General features: G+C 49.4%; 1 protein-coding gene across 2 annotated transcripts in view; it reads left to right on the top strand.

The window, feature by feature from the left end:
- Nucleotides 1-13,738, top strand: part of Amotl1 (angiomotin like 1) — a 95,374-nt gene extending 81,636 nt beyond the window's left edge. For both annotated transcript variants that reach the window (XM_005371687.3, XM_013355379.2), the window contains 4 exons: nucleotides 3,962-4,087; nucleotides 5,070-5,296; nucleotides 7,340-7,615; nucleotides 8,411-13,738. In XM_005371687.3, the coding sequence (XP_005371744.1) occupies nucleotides 3,962-4,087; nucleotides 5,070-5,296; nucleotides 7,340-7,615; nucleotides 8,411-8,517 (736 nt within the window). In that variant the 3' untranslated portion in view covers nucleotides 8,518-13,738. The remainder of the gene's footprint in view (nucleotides 1-3,961; nucleotides 4,088-5,069; nucleotides 5,297-7,339; nucleotides 7,616-8,410) is intronic.
- Nucleotides 13,739-20,195: the final 6,457 nt, after the last annotated feature.

Here is a 20,195-nt window from a genome sequence, read left to right as displayed (position 1 = left end):
CCGCAGACAGGTGGGACCGCAGACAGGTGGGACTGCAGACAGGTGGGACTGCAGACAGGGCTAACGGTGGAATCTCAGCTGAGAGGTGAGAGGTGGTCCCATGGCTCGGGACTGCAGACAGGGCTAACGGTGGAATCTCAGCACTCAGAAGGCTGGGTCAGAAGGATGAGTGATTCAAGGACAACCTGAGCTACAGTTAAACTTTGTCTCAAAAGCAAATAAAAAGTTCAGGGGGCCCAAGGAGGTCCAGAGAGGCCTATCACAAGGAACAAGATCTGCCTTTTTAAAAATTTTCATACATTTTATTATTTTTTTTTTAAAAACTTGCAAATAAAAACACCACACAGAAAAATTACCAGACCCAAAGTCCAGACAATTCAGTGAACTTTTATACAATTAGAATTGGTTTTCAGGATGGAAAACTGTAAGGCTTATTATTAGATTTTATGCTTTCAATATCAAATATATTTTATACATGTACCCACCACCCAAACAAAAAAAAATCCATGACAGAATTAAAAAGTAGAAAAGCTATTATTATATCCTCTTTCCTAACATGTGTCTGGCTTACTTAAACACTTGTATGTGTGTGTATGTAAGTATAGGCACACACGTGCTGGAACAGGTAGGAGGGGTGTCAGAGAACAGCGCTGGTGCTCACCTTCTGCCTTGACTGACAGACACTTCACACTCTTTCATGGAATACACCAGTCTAGCCGGCCCAGGAGCGCTCAGGGAGTCTCCCACCTCTGCCCCTCAGTTTGCTGTGGGGACTGGGATTACAGGCCTGTCCTATAAGCCTAAGACTTACACGGGTTCTGGGGATTCAAACTCAAGTCATGCTTACATGGCAATCGCCAAGGCATCTGCCCCATCCTAGGTAAGTTTTAAAGCTCTACTGCTGCCTGAAGACACACAGGTTCTCATAGATAGCAATGGGCTCCACGCCCATCTTCCCCAAACTACACAAGTTCTCGTAGATAGAAACAGGCTCCACACGGGTCTGCCCCAAACGCCAGCTCCGGGGCATCCTACCTCTTCTTCTGGCATCTGTGGACACCCATACACTGTGTATCTATGTGTGCAAGAGAGCACACACACAAGAAAACACAAAGTAAGTCCTATAAAAAACAGAATAAAAAAATAAACGAAAACCAATTTGGTAATTTCAGCATGGCTTTCTTGATGGTACAAGGGAAAAAGGACAACACAAGCTTTTTGAGAAAAGATGAAATCTTGAGCTCTTGTCTCCATGCTGACTGGGTGCAGACAAATGGACAAAAGAGACTGTTTGCAGCAACTAAGTCCCAAGTTTTTGGTCAGCTGTTTGTGTCGCATTTATAAGCAGATTTTAAAACAAGCAATATGGTCTTTATACGACAACTGTTTTTGCTGTCCGGTGCTAAAATTCTTTCCCTGGGGGAATGTGAGCAGTGTCTAGCCCTCCTCAGAAGGTTTCGTGGACAAACCATAGCACTCCACCAAGGCCACCGTGGAGAGCCTAAGAATTTATTGGGCTCACTTGGAGAGAGGAAGAGGGGTTACTTGCAGGAGTGTAGAGGACCCCAGAGTTGCAACACTGGAAAATCTTCACGCAGTAGGATGGTAAAAAAAAAATCTTCCGCAGAGGGTAAAGAGATGCAGCCCCCTCTCTTGGTTTTCCCCATCCTATATCCTCCAGCCCTTCCCAAGGCCCTGCGCCATGTGCAGTTAGGGCAGAATTGCAGACAACAGTTTAGGAAGAATGGCATTTGGTTGCAGATCTCATGACCCTACCCCCCTTTCAGGGACTCTCAGCAAGCCTGGCTGACGTGGAGATGGGCGGTCGTTGACAAGCAGACCCAGCTGGCCTTATTAAAATGGCTGTTGCTCTGCACAGGTCATCCTGACAGCATTGGCTCGAATTTTGGAGAGGAGGCTTTTTGCTTTGTTTTGTTTTGTTTGATGTGTGGGCAAGGTTTTAAAACTTCACAAATTTCAAAGCAGAGTAGTGTCCCTTCGGAGATCATGAATGCTTGTGTTTCTAGATGCTGGCTTTCTATGTTGGTTTTGACCACAGCGCTTGTCAGCTTACCCAGCAGCGTGAACATGAATTTTTAAATTTGCCTCTGGCGCCTTAGAAATGTTTCCAAAGTAACTTGATGGGAAGTGTTTCTAGCTCTTCGTCCCTGTGTAGTTGTTTCAAGCCCTGTGGAGTTTATGGTTCCATGTGGTGGTTAAAAGCATTCTGCCTGCTTTCCCCGTGGTTTGCTTTTCTGATAAATCACAGCCACAATGTTTACTTTTCTGCATCATGTTCTCACCCCTGCCCTTTCGTGTTTGTTTTATCATGACACATCTTTTCTGAGACCTTCTTAAAGACACATGGAACTTGGCTCCATGCTGGGTCTGGCTAAGAGCTCTGGAGTCATCTCTGCGCTTGGGTCCCTTTCCGTCCACTAGTGGTGTCCTAGAAGTCACCCTATCCTAGTTTTACTCTCTGTGAACGCGCTGTAGAAATGGATACCATGTGAGCCATGCTCTGTCGTTCCCTGCATGAAATAAGTGCTTGCTCATTGGTAGCTGACATTACGAAGGGTAAAAGGCTTTTATACTGAGTAGCTACCAACCTCCCCTCTGCAAAACACTAACCCAGCAGCTGCATGGCTGATGCCTAGAGGCAGAACTTTAGCTGTGATTGGGAGAGTGAGCTAGGACGAGAAAGTCCACAGCAAATGCAGCAGTGATAGTCTGTGTGTCGGCACACCCAATCTGTAGGCTTGCCCTCACTCACTCAGCGTCAAGAGATTAGCAAATGGCCTTGATAATAAAAGAAGCAGGGGATTTTCATTTCTCAATATTGTTTTCATGAGATACTGTCTTTTATTTGTTTATTTAGTACTTTATGTACATGATTTTACCTGAGTATAAAGCTTTTTGTTTGTTTGATTGATTTGGTTTTTTTGAGACAGAATTTTTTTGTGTAACAGTCCTGGCTGCCCTGGAACTCTCTCTGTAGACCAGGCTGACTGGAACTTGCAGAGGTCCTCCTGCCTCTGTCTTCTAAGTGCTAGGATTAAAGGCATGCACCACCATGCCTGGCTCCAGTAGATTGTATTTTAATCTTATCCATCCCTTAGCATCTCCAACTCCTTCCAGGACCCTCCCTTCTCCATGTGCCTCCCTCGGATTCATGCCCTCTTCTTTGCACACATACGCACACACACACTAGCACGCGTGCGCACACATACAAGCACACACATACGCACACAAGCACACACACACACCATACCTACTGAGTCCAATTAGTGTTGCCTGTATGCACATGTAGGACTGAGCACTGGGGCATAGACAACCAAGCAGGAAGTTTGTCCCTAAAGAAAACGGACTTTCTCTCTCAGCAGCCATGACTCTTCCCCATCTGGGCTGGACTGTGGACTGGCATGGTCTTGTGCTGGATGTGTGCAGGCAGCCATAGCCATTGAGAGCTCTTGGTGTCACTGTCCTGATGTGTCCAGAAGACACTGCTTCATAGCAAGTCTTTCTGCCCCTTTCCGTGACATTCCTTGATCCCTGGGTGTAGGGCTTGAGGATCCATTTGGAGATGAGCTCTGTGCAGTCAGTCACTTCTTCGCTGTCCTTCAGCCCATTGGGAGCCCTGTGCTAACCTCCACCTGCCGCAGAAGGCAGTGTGTTTGATGAGGGGTTAGAGCTGCAGTAATCAAGGTCAGCGAGCGCAGCCCTTAGACGCTGTCTTAGTTCTTAGGACAGTGTGGCCGACAGGGCTTTTGAGGGGGGTTTCCGGAAGTGTTTGCGGTTCCCCATTCTGGCCTCTGTCGAGACTGACCCCCAAGGTGGGATGGCGGAGGTGGAGGACCTCTGGTGTCCTCTAAAAGGTGAAGGACATGTGTCTGTCCAGTCTGTGTTTGCATGGAAGACCAAAGGCCAGGGCTGGAGAGTCAAGTGTGTCTCGTGTTCCTAGGGACACCACCATCATCAACCACTCGAGGAACGGCTCCTATGGTGAGAGCTCGCTGGAGGCCCACATCTGGCCAGAGGACGAGGAGGTGGTGCAGGCCAACAGGAGGTGTCAGGACATGGAGTACACGTAAGGACGGCCGTGCATGGCCCTCAGATCTGAGTGAGATAGCAGCTGGTGCTGCACTCCCTGCCCAGCCCCTCCACACAGGCGCTTTGTCCTCTGTTCTCACTTGCATGAGCCTAAGGACCCCAGAGACTCTTGTCCTGGAGAGAAGGAGGTTGGTTGTCTCAATGCGAAAGCAAGGGGCTCCAAACAACAGTTCCGTAGGGAGACAAGTGAAGACAGCGGTTATCTAATACCTGAAGAATTTAGATGTCCCTGTTAGTTCCAGGCATTTGTTTCTATAATCTCCACATTACTGTAAGCCTGGAATGAGAAAGAAATTCCACCCCCAAGCTCCAGAAATTTGGAGCCAAAATGACCTATTTCCACCAAAGACCAAGAGCTTTCAACAGTCAGGGTGCGCTCCTCTATTGGACACACAGTTTCCAGGGAATTGGTGTCACCTTAGTGCCTAGAATCCAGTCCTGAGTCTAGGTGTACCAGAGTGAAAACAGGGCTTTCTGACAGAGCCTCAGTGAGTATCTATCGGAGTTAGTGAAAAAGCTCAAGGCTTAGTGCTTACCGTCGTCTGCCGATGGTGGGGGAAAGTCGTCTTCCCTCCGTGAACCTCGCCATTTCTTTCCCTTACAGTTACAGGGAGTTACTGTTACACGCCTTGTTTGGGGCTGAGGCTTCCGTGCTCCTCTGGCATTCTCACTCCATTCTTCCCCCTAAGTGCAATCCACAAGCAGCTTAGGCCTCCAAGTCCCCAGCAGGTGACTGCAGTCATTTTCACAGCCCTCCCGGGAGTTCCCAATGTCCCAGGGCACTGGGAAAGGTGCACTGCTTTGCTCTCCCGTGGAGGGCACCGCTTCACAGACAGCTTCTGGTACACCCGCGTCTGTGTCCGGAATTACCGTGAGAGCCCCGAGACCAGTGTCCCAGAGTTTTCTAACTAAGTGGCATTTTAATCACACCCTTGCTATTCTTTGGTTTGGTTTTACAGAATAAAAAACCTCCATGCTAAAATCATAGAGAAGGATGCCATGATAAAGGTCCTTCAGCAACGATCCCGTAAGGATGCTGGGAAGACAGACTCTTCCAGCCTGCGGCCTGCCCGCTCTGTCCCATCCATTGCTGCAGCCACTGGGACACATTCCCGCCAGACTTCACTCACCAGCAGCCAGCTGGTGGAAGAGAAGAAGGAAGAGAAGACCTGGAAAGGGAGTATAGGTGAGGTGGGGACCCAGGGAGCAGGACTACAGGAGTCCTATCACTGTTGGGATTCAGGATGTTACCTTATTCCAATTTTTAAAAATATCTTATTTATTAATTATGTCTATGGTATTCTGTCTGCATGCCCGAAGAGGGCACCAGATCTCATTATAGGTGAGTGTGAGCCACTGTATGGTTGCTGGGAATTGAACTCAGGACTCTGGAAGAGAGCCAGTGCTCTTAACCCCTGAGCCATCTCTCCAGCCCCCACCTCATCTCAATTTGAACATTCTTCAAATGGGGAGTAAAGTCAGTCATGTTGGGTTGTGCGAGCTAAGCCAGGTACATGACAGTACTGTGCAGATTCTAAAGGTTTGTGAGCTACTGGGCTTGGCTTGATGCTTGTCAATATCGTTGACAGGAAGAACACAAAATGTCCTAGCAGGACACGCCTAGAGCCCCTCTGTCTCAGTGAGGTTTCTATTGCTGTGAAGAGAAAGCGTGACCGAGAAAATTCTTCCAAGGAAAACATTTAATTGGGGTGACTTGCTTATAGTTGCAGAGGTTCAGACCATCATCATCATGGTGGGGAGCATGGCAGCATGCAGGCAGATGGGGTACTGGAGCCAGGAGTGCTACATCTCACAGCATGCAGGCAGATGGGGTGCTGCAGCCAGGAGTGCTACATCTCGCAGGCAACAGGAAGTTGACTGACACACTGGGGAGTATTCCGAGTATAGGAAACTCAAAGGTGGCCTCCACAGTGACACACTTCCTCCAACAAGGCCATGGTCACTCAACAAAACCACGCCTCCTAAGAGTGCCACTCCCTATGAGATTATGGGAGCCCACTGCATTCAGACCCCACACCCCAGACTGTCACCCCGTCCTGGGCCATGCCTGCGACTGCTCCACAGTGTATCCACACCTGTGCAACACACAAAAGCTTGCGGAGACAATGGGGAGAGTGTGCCCAGAGGACCACTCTTCCTGTGTGGTACAGGCAGGAGGCTGGGAGTTATCCCGGAGTGGGTCTTAGATGGAGCGGTATCTGGAGTAGACAGGACACTTCACAGGCTGGGCCAGTGAGCCTGGAGAGGATGCTCCCAAGTCCTCTGTTCCTTCCCCTCTGCTTGCTGGCAACTCTGGGGGGCCCTTCTTTGACCCCTGTCTCTTGCTCAGCATGTGTTTTCATATGCTCTGCCCAGAGTCAGTTTTCTCCCATACAGGACCTCAGAGGGATCCAGCTGATTTGTCCTACAGTGTCTGAGAGCCTCCACATGAACCCACAGAGTTGGGGGGTAGGGTCAAAGAGTCTCAGCCAGAATATCTGTCTGAAGCCCCTCTACTGGTGGCCACTACAACTTCAGCTCATCAGAGAGGATTTGTGGGGACAGCAGCTATGATAAAGACCAACGCAAGCACACTTAGCTCCAAACCCAGTGAGAGGCAGGTCTGATGGAAACTTCCCAGGAGAGACCTTGGCCCTGCTGTCCACACCAGTTTACCTCCTTGTCAGTGTAACTGGTGCCCACATGCCAGCCACAGCTCAGGAGCGACTCTGAGGGTTCAGGTGGAGGCCACCTACATGGACCTCAGGTCTTCCCATTTCATGTATGATGACTTGAAGAGACGACAGAGACAAGGTTGTCCGCCCTCCTAATGGTTGAGCAGCTCCCAGGAGAGATTTCTCCATCCCACCTCTTCTCCCACCTCTTCGTCTGGGCAGTGAGGAGATGGGATTCAGGTTGGCAGGGCTGAGTGGCATGGGTCTTTTTACCCCCTGAGCTACCCCACCAGTCCAACCATGGTTTTCAGTTGTTTGAATTTAGAATACAATTACCAACCCCACAGGGAATTTAATGACATGGGACTGGGGACATAATATAGGAGTATTTCTCATTACATCAAGCATGCACACAAGTGCTTATTAGGGCTTAGAGAATAAATCATTGAATAAATGAAGTCATCCCTGGCCTGGAAAGAAAAAGATAAGTTTTCTTATAAAAGGAAGTAGAGGGAAACAGATTTTCCTTGAAAAGTCTCTTCTTCTGCCTTCAGGATTCCTGCTGGGGAAGGAGCACCAGGGACAGGCGTCTGCCCCCCTGCTGCCCACCACACCCGCCTCTGCACTGTCCCCGCCGGCTTCCACCGCGTCGGCCAGCAGCACCCACGCCAAGACAGGCAGCAAGGACAGTAGCACGCAGACCGATAAGAGCACTGATCTCTTCTGGCCCAGCACGGCTTCTCTCCCCAGCCGTGGCCGACTGAGCACTGCCCCTTCCAACAGCCCCATACTGAAGCATCCAGCTGCCAAAGGAACCATGGAGAAACTGGGTATGTGGCCCCTACCTCTACCACACTTGGAGACCCCGTGGGACTGTGGGACTTAACGGTGGGAGGAATCTGTAGGGGAGCTGCAGATCAGGAAGCCCCGTTGGTGCCTATGTTTCGGTAGTGGTTGCCATAGTGACGACAGACTGAGTGTGCTCTTTGTTGTCATGGAGCTCACATGTGTCTAGGTCTGCTTAGTTCATTACTGAAGAAAGGAAAAGAAATAGCCAGCTTGAGTGACCTGGCAATATGCATGTTCTGCCCTTCCCCAGGGGGCAGGCAAATATCTGATAGAAGTCACCTGGGGGAGGGAGGATTTGCCGTGGGCTCATGATTTTGGGGAGGGGACAGTCCATCGTGGTAGGAACAGCATGTCAGGACTGAGGTGTGAGGCTGTGGGTTCAGGGTTTGGGGGGACAGTCCATCGTGGTAGGAACAGTGTAGCAGGACTAAGGTGTGAGGCTGCTTGTTCACATCTGAGCAGACAGGAATTAGGGGAATTTGGGTCTTCAGCAGCTTCCTCATTTCCTAACTTCTACTCGGTTCAGAACCCTAAGACACTGTCCTCTCTAGGACCCCCCCCTCCCCACCAGTCATTCTGCACTTCCCACTGAGATAGTCTCAGCCTCCCATGAATACACCAAGGTGCACCAGACTCCTGGGCGGGTCCTGACATTAGAAATGCCCCCATCAGAGAGAGTGCTTGGGAAACCACAGCACAGGCTCCTGGAGCGCCGGCTCCCTGGAGCACCGGCTCCCTGGAGCTCCGGCTGCTGATATTTGCCCTCTCTTTGGCAGAGAGCTCTCCTGGTCACGGGAAGTCGACAGACCACAGAGGCCGTGTTAGCAGCTTGTTGCACAAGCCTGAATTCCCGGATGGGGAGATGATGGAAGTGCTCATCTAGCCTCGTCCTGTGGAGTTTCACACCAGCGTGCTGTCAGGAAAGATGGCTGGAAGACGAGAAGAGCTAGATGGAAAACCAGGACAGGTGTGAACACTTCATAATGTTACAAACCGCCGGCTCGCAGGACTGCAGAGAGGGGGAAGGAAGATGCGTGCAGACTTGGAAGCAGAATTGAGAAGAAATAGGAGTGGGATTTTCCATTGTAGAGAAGTTGTATGTCTTGGGGAGGCTCCATACGTTCCCCCATTCTTGGCTTATAAACAGATGAAGAAGAGTTGGGCCTTCCTTGGAATTCCCTTTGCCTCTTAGCAGGTTTGTTCCAAGAAGAATCTGCTAGAAATCCTGAACACCTATCTTGGCATAATGTGGTGTTTCTGTGCCATCATGGGTCTCACACACATGTGTGCATATGTGTGCGTGTGTGTATGTATTGTGTGTGTGTGTGTGTGTGCCTGCCCTTTGAAGATGCATCCAGGGTAATGGGGAATTCCACAGGCAAGTTTTGTCACCTACTTGGCTGTTTGGTTTGTGATCTCAGTGTGAAGTTTTGCTTGTCTGGATTGAGTGGTATTTCTGACAGGATGGGAGTGTGGTGACCGTGGTCCTCACCTACCCTAACTTCTAGGAACTTGTTTGTCTCTGCTCTACTTCCTTACTTTCTTTTGTTGTATTTTTTTCTGTTTACTGAGACATAGCAGATTTCCTCACATGTGGGACTTAGGAGACTGTCGTCTTTGCTGTGGTGTCCACCTCATGCTGGCACCCTGGTTGCTCCACCCTCCTCTTTGCTTAGCTAAAGTGCGGCTGTTAATCTCACTGTGAGCCAGGGAGGCCTGGATGAGGTGGAGCAGGAATCCATGAGCCATTGACATCACATCATGCCTCTGCTTGGATTTTTCACTCCCATCCCTTCTCTTGAAAGAAGCTTGACAGTTCCACCCCACGGCCCCTTTGGGAAGACTTCAGTATGAACCGGTGCTGCGGGTACCCAATGGTGGCTTACACAAAGTTTTTCAGGCAGCTCCCAAGATCTCACCAGGCCACCTGGGCCACTTTCTCATATTTGAGGCTTTCAGGTCTGTTCATTGCTCTCCCTTGGTTGCTGTTGGTAAGCAAACAGCTTCCTGATCATTTTTCTTTCCTGTGAACTTGCTGTGTAACCCAAGATTAGTTGATGCGCAGTGTGGCCAGTGTCTTACAAGGGACACAGCTTACCTAGGTGAGGCAGCAGAGTCATGGAAATGAGCCACCGTGAGTGAGGGCCAGGCCCCTGAGGATGCTACCACTGTCAGGTCTCATGTGCATTGCTGTGGACACTGGCTGCCTGCAGAGCACAGGAGAAGCTGTCCGGGGCACAGATGGCCCTTCAGGCTCCCGGACTATCCCCAAGCTCAGGAGGATTTGTTTTCCAAGTCCATTTCCTCATCACTACTTCTCCCTCAAGGGAAGAAAGAAAAGCGGTATGTCTGTGATTCTTCACCGCAGCACTGAAGGACTGTGTGCATGGGGAGCTCTGCTCGGGCCATTTGTTCCAGGACTTGTCCCCAGGGCAAAACCTGGGTGAAATGATGACCTCCCAGGCTCATGGATTGTGAGAGGTGTAGCCTGGAGAACAGCTCAGAACAGAAGAGGAGAGCAGAGGAGATGCCTGTGGTCTTGTCCAATACCTGAGCCATCTGATAGGACAAAGGTGGGGCTGAGCTCTCCACGCTCCGCTGGGCAGTGGGCACCAGGCTTAGAGCTGCCACCCTCTCCTTTCCTCTGCGGTCTCACATCTCTGGCAGCCTGGGTGCTGAGCTTGCCCTGTGTGCTATGGGGAGGGGCGAGAGACAGTGTAGGGGAGTTTGTCAGCTGAGAGGGACCAGAGGATGGATGCCCGTGGGAGTAGGGACCGTTTTAGATAGGGCATGGAGTTGATGGCAACTAACTCTCTTAAGAGCATATTGTCTCCAATCAATGCTGGAGACAAAGCGGAAAGGAAAGTTAGGGAGGTCTTCAGCCCTGTACTATGTCTAAACCCCCTAAAATTAGGCTGTCTCCCAGCATAGGGGTGAAGCACGGCCCAGTTTACTCAAAGTCTAGTCTGAGTGTTCCAGGCATACTGCACACTTGGATGGATGATCTCTGTTCCAGCCAACTGTCAACATTTCAGTTGTCAAAACACAAAAGGGACACGGGCAGTTTGGGGCTTCAATTCCATGAGTACTGTGGCTTTTTCCAAGACTCCATGTTGAGAGAGAGGCTATGGCTTTAAGGCCGAGGCCTTCAGTCTTCCATTGCGTAATTCTTTGAAACCTACAGGACAGAGGAGCTATAGTACAGCCATTGCAAGCTCTGAGGTGTTCATAGGAGCTGATCTCACTTGACCCTGAGAACAGTGTTCAAGGACCAGAAACAGTGCCTGTAACTGGTCCCTAAGCATCAGGGGCACAAGACCAGGTTGACGCTCCTGGTTGCACACACAGACACAGAAACTGGACCCAAGAGGCTTACAGCTCATCTCCAACCTTTCAAGCAGATGCGAGGCTTTAGAGACGTAGGAGTCTCAACCACAGGCTGCGCAGTCTTGAGCATGATATGCGGAGCTGTGCCTCATGCTTTGTGGCCCCATGTGTGATACTTGTGTGCACACAGGGACACTGCCACACCTCTTGGGGCCTGAGAACAGGACTAAGCCCAAACCACCTGTTGCTATCAAGCCCAGCATTCTCAGATGCGGACAGAAGTCTTCACGTTCTGTCAAAAGCACACCCTTCACAGAGCAGCGGTCTAGCTTCAGGTCTCCCAAGGGCGTCTGGCCGTAGAACCTGAGACTTGACAGCATCCTGCTTTGTCCTGGAGAGGGCAGTGCGGTGACGTCTGCGTGTCTCCAGGTATCGTGTGGGAAGTGAGGGATATTGGTCAGGTCTCTGCCACTGTGGTTTCATTAAGTAGATGATTCTGTATGTAAGAACTCTTCCTGTCTGGAGGTCCATAGCACTAAGCTGCCAGGAAAAACACAGTAATTTCCAAAGAATTAAGAGTGAGCTGAACACTTGGCATTGTTCTCTGTTTCCCAGAAGGTGGTGCCGTCGGCTGTAGTGTCCGGCATGTCTCCACTGTGCCTCCAGGGTGGGGCTGCCTAGTCTGCCCCAGCTTTCCTTAGGAGTGGGGAAGGGATTGGTAGGATCAGTCCTGCAGAGGCCTCTTTCTTTGGAGCCCATGTAGCCTGACCTTTTGTTTTGAGTAGATTTCAAGAAAGTTGCTCCAAGTGAGTTCTGGCCTCAGAACAGAGAATCCAGTGTTCTACCCTCAGGAAAGAAGCTCCGGTGCCCCCTGAAGAGAGGCAAGTGTCCTATTTGCTGTCCCCTGCTTGGCCTTAGCCACCTGCACATACTGAATGTGGCTGAAGCTCCTCCTTCCAAGAGCTGATGAGCTGAATCCTCCCCTCTCTGCAACCTGTCAAGTCCCAGAGACTTGTGTGAATGGTCAGATGAGGCTGAAGTCCCGGAGACAGTGAAGATGACAGTGACAACAAGGGACATCCAGGCAGGTCTCTCCTGTGTGGGCTGCAGAGAGCTGTGCTGAGTGGGAGGGCTCGCTTTCCAAGCGTGAGGCCTCGTCTGCGCGAGTGGGTGCAGTCTTTCCCTGTGTTCTCCGGGTGGTCACACATCCCTATGAGGCAAAGGAGTCGCGTGGCCATTGGAAGCAAGGTCTGACAATGTTCTTAAATGGTGAAGCCAGAGAAATCCAGTAACTTCCCTGACAGCTGAGGCAGCCAGTCTCTTAAGTATACACGTCGGCTTTCATCCACTCTTTTCTAATAGTTAATGTGTTCTAGATGTCTTTGGTTAATGTGAGGATTGTTTAAGGCATTTGCTCATGGGGTGGACCCATGGGAAACAGGCTTCAGACAAACTTCCGAAGCCAGACAACCAGCAGTGTTTTCTCCTCTTCTCAGTAGTGTGGCCCTTTCTTGTTTAGTGACTTAATGATATATTACAATATGTATATGTATATGTAAGGGCATACATATAAGGTGGAATTCTTTTCCTAATATCCAGAAAGCCCTACTGTTTCCCATGAGCTTTCTTCTTGGGAGGGCTGCAGGGCTCCCCAGGTCAAATGCTGTTGATTGTTCTAGTGGCATGGCCTCCAGGGCCTGGCACATTCCTCCGATTCCCCGTGAGGTGAGAGGTCCTTGTCTTTTGAGAATGGATTTAAGTTTTGGAAATAATCCCAAGTCGTCCACAGGACAAGTAAAAGAACACAGAGGGCAATTAATCAGAATAAGAGTTCCAGGGTCAGCGAGAGGACTCGATAGAAAAGGGATTGCCACCAAAGCCAAGGTTCCCCAGGACTCACATGGCAGGAGGAGGGAACCAGCACACACACACACACACACACACACACACACACACACACACACACAGACTATCAAGACATGTAGAAGAGTCATTTGTACACATGACCCCTAGGGCCTTGTTTTCAAGCCCTTTTCTCTTGCCAGGCCTTATGCGCTTCCAGCCCACTGCGAATGCCACAGCCCTAAGTACATATTCATTAGTGTGAACACCCAGTAGGGGTTCTGTAAAATGGAGATCTAAGTGCATGTTATTGTGTGTGCTGTGACTGAGGTGTGCGCTTTGCCCTCCCTCCGAGGCAGTGCATAGCCAACAGCTTCTAGACTCAGCCACTCCAGTTCTGCTGCCTGTGTTGTGTTTACTCGTGACTCTGCCTGTTCTCACGCACACACCTGTGAGTATTTATTACCAAGCAGACGGGACAGACTTATCCACAATACTTATATTTGAATGTTTTCTAGGAGGGCCAGTGGTGCCTCCTCCTCACTGAGGCACTGACAGAATCGGTGTCAAACTCTGTGAAACAGGGCCAGCACAGGCACCAGCTCCAGCCTGACCGAGGGCCCTGAGGCCACTGTCCTTCCTGCTTGCCTTGTGTGTGTGTGGCTGTGATTGTGTGTGTGTGTCCCTCCCCTGTTCTGGGGCATGTGCCGCACTGCCCAGCAGGCCCTGGTGTTCACGTTTATCTTTGGCATCTTTGTGTCACTGGATTATATTGAGAGGCGGTGTCCAGATCCGTCCAGATGTGTCCATGTGCAGAGTGGGGAGTACCCGCTCAGCTGTGGTTGTGGATACTGTTGGTCAGCCAAAGATTCTCCTGTTCTTTGCTGCTTAAACTTCGTGCCTTAATATTGTAAATAATAAATGGGTGGACAGAAGGTGGCTCTTCTTTCCTTCCTTGTATGTTTCCTTCCGGAAGACATAAGTGAAGCACAGGTGTCTCATGTTGACACCCTGCACGTGGGAGAGCCTCTCCGTGCTAGCCAGAGCCCTGCCTGTGGCTGTTCCAGCAGCCCTCAGCCCACACAGACACAGACTCTTCATGGAGGCATTGAGTCATGGCACCGCTGCTGGAGTTGGCAACCCGCACTCCCTGCTTGGAAGATGAATAAGGAGGGAAGCAGAGATGTGGGGGGCTGGGTTGGAATGTGTGTGGGGTCCTCTCCGCACATATCCAGGCACCCTCTGAGAACTCACTTTGGGAATCAGCTCTGCCTTGGGCATCCACTCAAGCAGCCCAGATGCCAGGGAGCAGACCATAGTCAGACATGCTCTGTGCCCTGCCCCAAGGTGCACAGGGAAGATGGTAGCCACTTTGTCACAAGAGAATTGGTGGGGTGGGGGTTGGGAGTGGGTTCATGTGATAGTCATGTGATTGATAAGTTAGAATTCTGGCAGGGAACCTCAGTGACTAACACTGAACAGGATAATCCCACGAGAGTCCACACAGCAGGCAAAGGCACTTCTGGCGGGTCGGTGACTGGAAAGGGGCCATACCCTCTGGAGTGGAAATCTGTCTCCATCCCAGATCCCAGCATGGCAGGGAACAACCCCCACGAACACAGTGTGGTTCCCTTCAGTCCTCCAGTCACTGTCTGTAAAGACCGGGAAACTGAGGCACGAGCAAGAGCAGAGGGCAGAGATTTCAGCTCTGGTCTTCCAACACAGTTGACAAACTTGTCTACATAGCATTTGTGGATCCCTAGAGGCACAGGGCTCAAGCCGCTGTCTGCCTCGCTTTTTGTATGTCCTGCCTACAACCCAGATATACGCTCTGAGGACTGTTTCACATTCTTATTAGGAATTCAGTCACATAAAATGGGACAGATGAGCTTTTAAAAGAGCTGCTTCTCCAGGGCTAGGTATTAGGTTTGCTAAGTTGTTGAGGGAAAGCAAGGAGAGCACAGTAATCCCACAAATGGAGTTTCAGACAGAGTGCCATTGCAGAGCCTCTTAGGAACGCAGATAAACTCGTGTCTTGTTGGCAGGTGCAGCAAAGAGCGGGTTCTCAGGTTAGCCACAATCTGGGAGCAGGGAGGCCAGGTGCTGCCGTGCTGGCACACTGTCCTTGTGTGTGGCACTTGGAGGAACTGACCAGGACCTCTCTGAGAGACTGCTGGATTCAGTCTCCCCAGGAGTCTGGAGAGGAAAGCCCAGTGCTGGCACAGAGAAACCCACGTGTGCATTCCTCAGCCAGAGCAGCACCCCAGTACAGAGCCACCGCACCCTCTGAGTAGAATCTATCTGGATATTGCCCATGTGAATAGGTAGGTGTGGAAAAGGTCAGCCTAAAACGACATCATCAATCCTGACACATCGTCTCTGCGTTACTGTCAACCTCAGCCCCTCCCCCACAATTGCTCTTCACACTGTTTACATAAACAGGTGCTTTTTGTGTGTAAAAAAAACACCAGACTAGAGAGACTGCTGTGATTAGAGAGAGTTCACAGTGCCCTGTAACTCTGGCTCCCGGGGAACAGAAGTTTGGGACATATTGTGCCTCTTCTAAGAAATGCTGTGTGGAGCTAATGAGTCATCGTGGATGCTCAGGACCTAGGCAGGAACAACCAGAAACAAAAAGACGATCTCAGCCTATGAGCAAATCATGGCTCTCTAGCTCTAGCCACGGACGCCTTCCATACTAACAAAACCAAACTGAGGAGAGAAAGAAATGAACGCGGCTGTGGGCCAGAGTGGGCTGGAGCTGGAGGCAAGTAAGGATACTAAGTAGGTGAGAAAGATTTGCCTGGCAGCGGTTTGGGATGGAATCTTCCAGTCAGATCTGGAGCAATTACTCCTGGCTAGATGTTTGGGAAATGGCTATTTCATAGGAAAGTGGGTTTTTTATTCCCTTTTCTGACTACCATTAAAAACATTTCAATTTCCATTTTGATGTCCCAATTGATAGTGAAATGGCACAGAGAAAAACATAGTAAACACTGAAAGTCTTTGTACCATTGAGCAAATGCCAGGAATGCCACACAGCTATTCCCAGACCACAGCAGACAGTCTTAATGTTCTAAAGTTAGAAAGAAAGATTGCAACAAGTGTCTCCCCACTTTGACGTCTGCGTTAGGTTTCTACCAGTGTGTTAAAATGCCCAAAGAATTCAACTTAAAGAAGGAAGCATTTCTTTTGATTTGTTGTTTTGGAGGTTTTACTCTATAATTGTTTGGCACCATCACGATGGGCCTGTGGCAAACCAGGGAACAAAGCTGGCAACTCCTGGCAGGCAGGATCAGCAAAGAGAGCGGAAGGAAGGGGCAAGAACAAACCACAACACTTAAGGCGTGTTCCCAATGACCTGCTTCCGGCTCTGCTCACATCATAACTGATGCTCCACCTCCAAGAATATCATCAGCTGGACCCAAGCCTTCAGCATGCCTTTGGGTGACATTACATATACAAACTATAGCATCCACTTCTGCTCTCAGGGTCCTACCAGGCATAGCACAGGCTGTCTCCAGGAAGCTTCATCTTCTCAGCGGTTACAGTACTATTGAAAGGCCAGAGTCTAAGATTCTTAACTGTGAGGCTGTACAAATTAAAAAATCGATTTGCAGTCGGGCAGTGGTTGTACACACCTTTGATGCCAGGGAGGCAGAGGCAGGTGGATCTCTGTGAGACTGAGGTCAGCCTGATCTACAGAGTGAGTTCCAGGACAGCCAGGGCTACACAGAGAAACCCTGTCTCAAAAAAAAAAAAAACAAAACAAAACAAAAAAAACCTTAAACCAAACAAAGGAAAACCCATTTGCATACTTCCAGCACAAAATGGCACTTGATAAAGGTTTCCATTCCAAAAGGAGGGAGTTGGCAGTGGGGGCGTATAAAAAGGAGATAGGCCAAAGCAAAACCAAACCCAGCAAGACTTTCAATCCTATAACTCAATGCCCAGCATCTGGGGCTTGTACTTATGGGATGTGACCTCCACAGAAATGAGGCAGCATCATTACAATGACCTTAGGGCTTCAATCCACATGGCTACCCTTGGGTTCACTCTGCTCATTGCGGGTACCTTTCCTCAGCAAGATGTTCCATATTCCCGCCTCTCTGGCTTCCTGGAGTCTCCATGGCAGCCCAGCTTCACTCCCACAACTCCTTGCCTTTTCCTCTCCGAGACCCCTCACAGTACAGCACACGACCTCCACGCTCTCCTGTGGCATCTGGGTGAAAATCTATGTCAGCTCTTGTATATATGTCCATAAAATTAGTGCCATGAGTGATGCCAACATCTGCCACCAGCGCATACAGTCCGTGGCCCACTCGGACCATGGCTGCAGCAGTTTCTGTGTAGCTGAGATCAGGCATAGTGAAGTAACTCCTTAGAGCCAGTTCTGGCCAGTCCCGTGTGAACTGGGCTTGTCAACACTCACCGCTCAAATGAAAACCTTTCAAACAAATGTGTGCTTTTTACAGACGAGACCGGGTCACCCTGACAAAGTTGTTGCATGGCATGGAGCAGACATGGTGTCTTTTTCCCCAGTGCTGTGGCCCTGTTACCTAGTGCAGTTCTGACATAGGGCAGCCCTGGGGATCTCACGAGGGATGAGTTGTAGGGTGCAGGACCCACTGGTCCATTGTAGATGCCAGTTTCACAGCAGCTGCGCCAGCCTGGCCCCAAACGGCCTCGTGTCAACTACTGACAGAGCATCTGCCGGCTGATTTTTCTGGGCTAGGGATCCTGGACTGGACCCAGAGAAGACACCCATTAGAAGCTGAGCTAACTGCTCACTGCATGTGCTCAGTACTTATGTCATGGAAACTGGAACCTGGAGGAATTCTTACTCAGAATGTTTATGTTATGTATATTTGTTATGAAGACAACAAAAAGAGTATGGAAATGTACAAGAAAACGTCTCCCTTTATTATTAACAGCTTGGAGGACTTCCTCCTAGATTTTTCTGCAGATAGATACAAACAAGTAGTCATATATAGGGCTCCGTAATCTGAAGCAATAGATCATGTTAGTCAAACAATGTGGTTTGTATTAAATACCTCATCAGGGCTTTCCCAGACAGCACATACAGATCTGTTTCTTATGTTGAGCTGTTCAGACACTGTGGCGGTAAGGGTGACAGGAGCATCTTTCAGACTATATTGTAGGAAGAATCCTTGTTCCTTCACATTTGTGAAGAGGCACAAGAACCCACAGGTTGCATGCTCACCATCATGCACTTGGAGGGCCTGAAAGGCTGAGGATGCAGTTTCCATAAGGAATGCTGTTGACGATGGCCAGTTTCAGTTCTGTGGAGGTCCCCAGGGCTTAGGGAGTTGAGATGGCTCCTTACTGTGCAAGAGAGAGTCTCCTGCAAGAAGACCTGGTTTCCTCCTCCATCAGGCAGCAGATAGGACCTGAAAGACTGTATGGCCAAAACTGAGCCCCTGGGCATCTGTTCTGTAATATGCTGAGGCCAGAACAAGGTGGCTAAAATCTCAGGAAGACCGGGTGCTAGCTCTGCGGACACTGGCCGGCAGCTATCCTACCCCCACAAGGCAAAGCTTCCCACAGGAGTTTATCCCAACAGAGGTGCTGACTCTGGTCCTTCACTGGGATCAAGGGGTCTGGACCCTCCATGCCATCCTGACACTGTGGCTCTCCTGTCCATGCACTGTTGGGCAGCTCTTGTTGCAGCTGAGACTGCAATTCCCCCAACTTCCCTGGTGCAGCCAAGCCTGTGTAGCTCATTCCTCCCCAGAAAGCCTCTGGCAGCTCTCTCGGGGCTGATTTTCCATGTCATGGCCCGCCCTTTGGCCTGCAGAATATAATACTGCTAGGCTTTGATCCAGCCCAGCTGCATTCAGAGAGGAAGGTTCACATTCATCACCCTTGTCGCCGCTTTCCCTTGCCGAGGTTCTCTCCGAGTGGTTGTTATTTTGTTTTACAAATATTTAGCTTTAGAAGTCACTTGTAAAAAAAAAAGCCAGTTCAAGACCCGTTCATGAGGAAACTGGATCCCACGCCCAGCATGTTTCAGATCCTGGGTGGATGCAGGCTATTTGGATCACCTAGGCAATCCTGGAAGAAGCAGAGGGCATACTGGTCTCTCTGTGTGAAGCATATTAATCCTCCCTACAAACACAGTGGGAGTCAGAGGCTCAGCAGATTACCAAGGGACACATGTAAGTAACGGTCATCTGAGAGGAGGGTCAAATGATTACCAAAGCCGACGCTTCCATTGCAACATCCAAGTCTGAGGTCACAAGTCAAGTATAGAAAAATGTTTCTTGACACAGTCTCATTTTGAAATTCTGGGAGGCAGGATCGTCATTTCAGACTGAGGTTAAGAATATCTGGGTAGGCACCATGTCAAAATAATCAAACGGATAGGAGCTACCGCAGAGAGCCTAGCCAGAGACCTCTGCGAATCAACAACCTCCGAAGGACCAGGCCTGAGCCTCCGCTGGAGCAAGCCCAAGGCAGCCACCACAGTGGGAGCAGCCCCAAACAGGCAGCCTCAATGGGAGCAGGCTCAAAAAAAAAAACAAAACAAAAAAAAAACGGAATTGCAGAGCGACCTCCGGGAACACTTAGTAGCCTCTAGGATGGCTGGAACCGTGGCCCCAACTGCAGCACAAAGAGCAACCATCTGAGCCTTGGATCCACTGGCACCTGGAAGACTGATCACCAGAGACACAGACAGCCCCAACTACACCAATCAGAGGAAAAGATGGGTAGACAAGGTAAGAACACACACAACACCACAAAGAGCAACATGACACCAATAAAAACTAGGGGCCCTACAACAGCAAGACAAAGAGTTGGTTCTTTGAGAAAATCAGCAAAATAGACAAACCTTTATCCAAACTAATCAAAAGGCAGAAAAGGAATATCCAAATTAACAAAATCAGAAATGAAAAGGGGGACATAACAACAGACACTGAGGAATCATTAGGTCATTTTTGAAAACCTGTACTCAAAATTGAAAAACTTAAAGAAAATGGACAATTTTCTAGATAAATATCATTTACCAAAAATTAAATCAAGACCAGATAAACAAATTAAACAGACCTATAACTGCTAAAGAAATAGAAACAGTCATTAAAAATCTTTCAACGGGGGGGGGGGGGGGAAGTCCAGGGCCAGATAGTTTCAGTGCAGAATTCTACAAGATTTTCAAAGAAAAACTAATACCAGTACTCCTCAAATTGTTCCACATGATAGAAACAGAAGGAACATTGCCAAACATTTTTATGAGGCTACAATTACCCTCATACCCAAACCACACAAAGACATTACTAAGAAAGAGAATTACAGACCAATCTCACTCATGAACACTGATGCAAAAATACTCAATAAAATACTGGCAAACCAAATCCAAGAATACATTAGAAA

The sequence above is a fragment of the Microtus ochrogaster genome, unplaced genomic scaffold (genome assembly GCF_000317375.1).
Source record: "Microtus ochrogaster isolate Prairie Vole_2 unplaced genomic scaffold, MicOch1.0 UNK121, whole genome shotgun sequence".
NCBI lineage: Eukaryota > Metazoa > Chordata > Mammalia > Rodentia > Cricetidae > Microtus > Microtus ochrogaster.
This window is presented reverse-complemented; position numbering and strand designations above follow the sequence as displayed.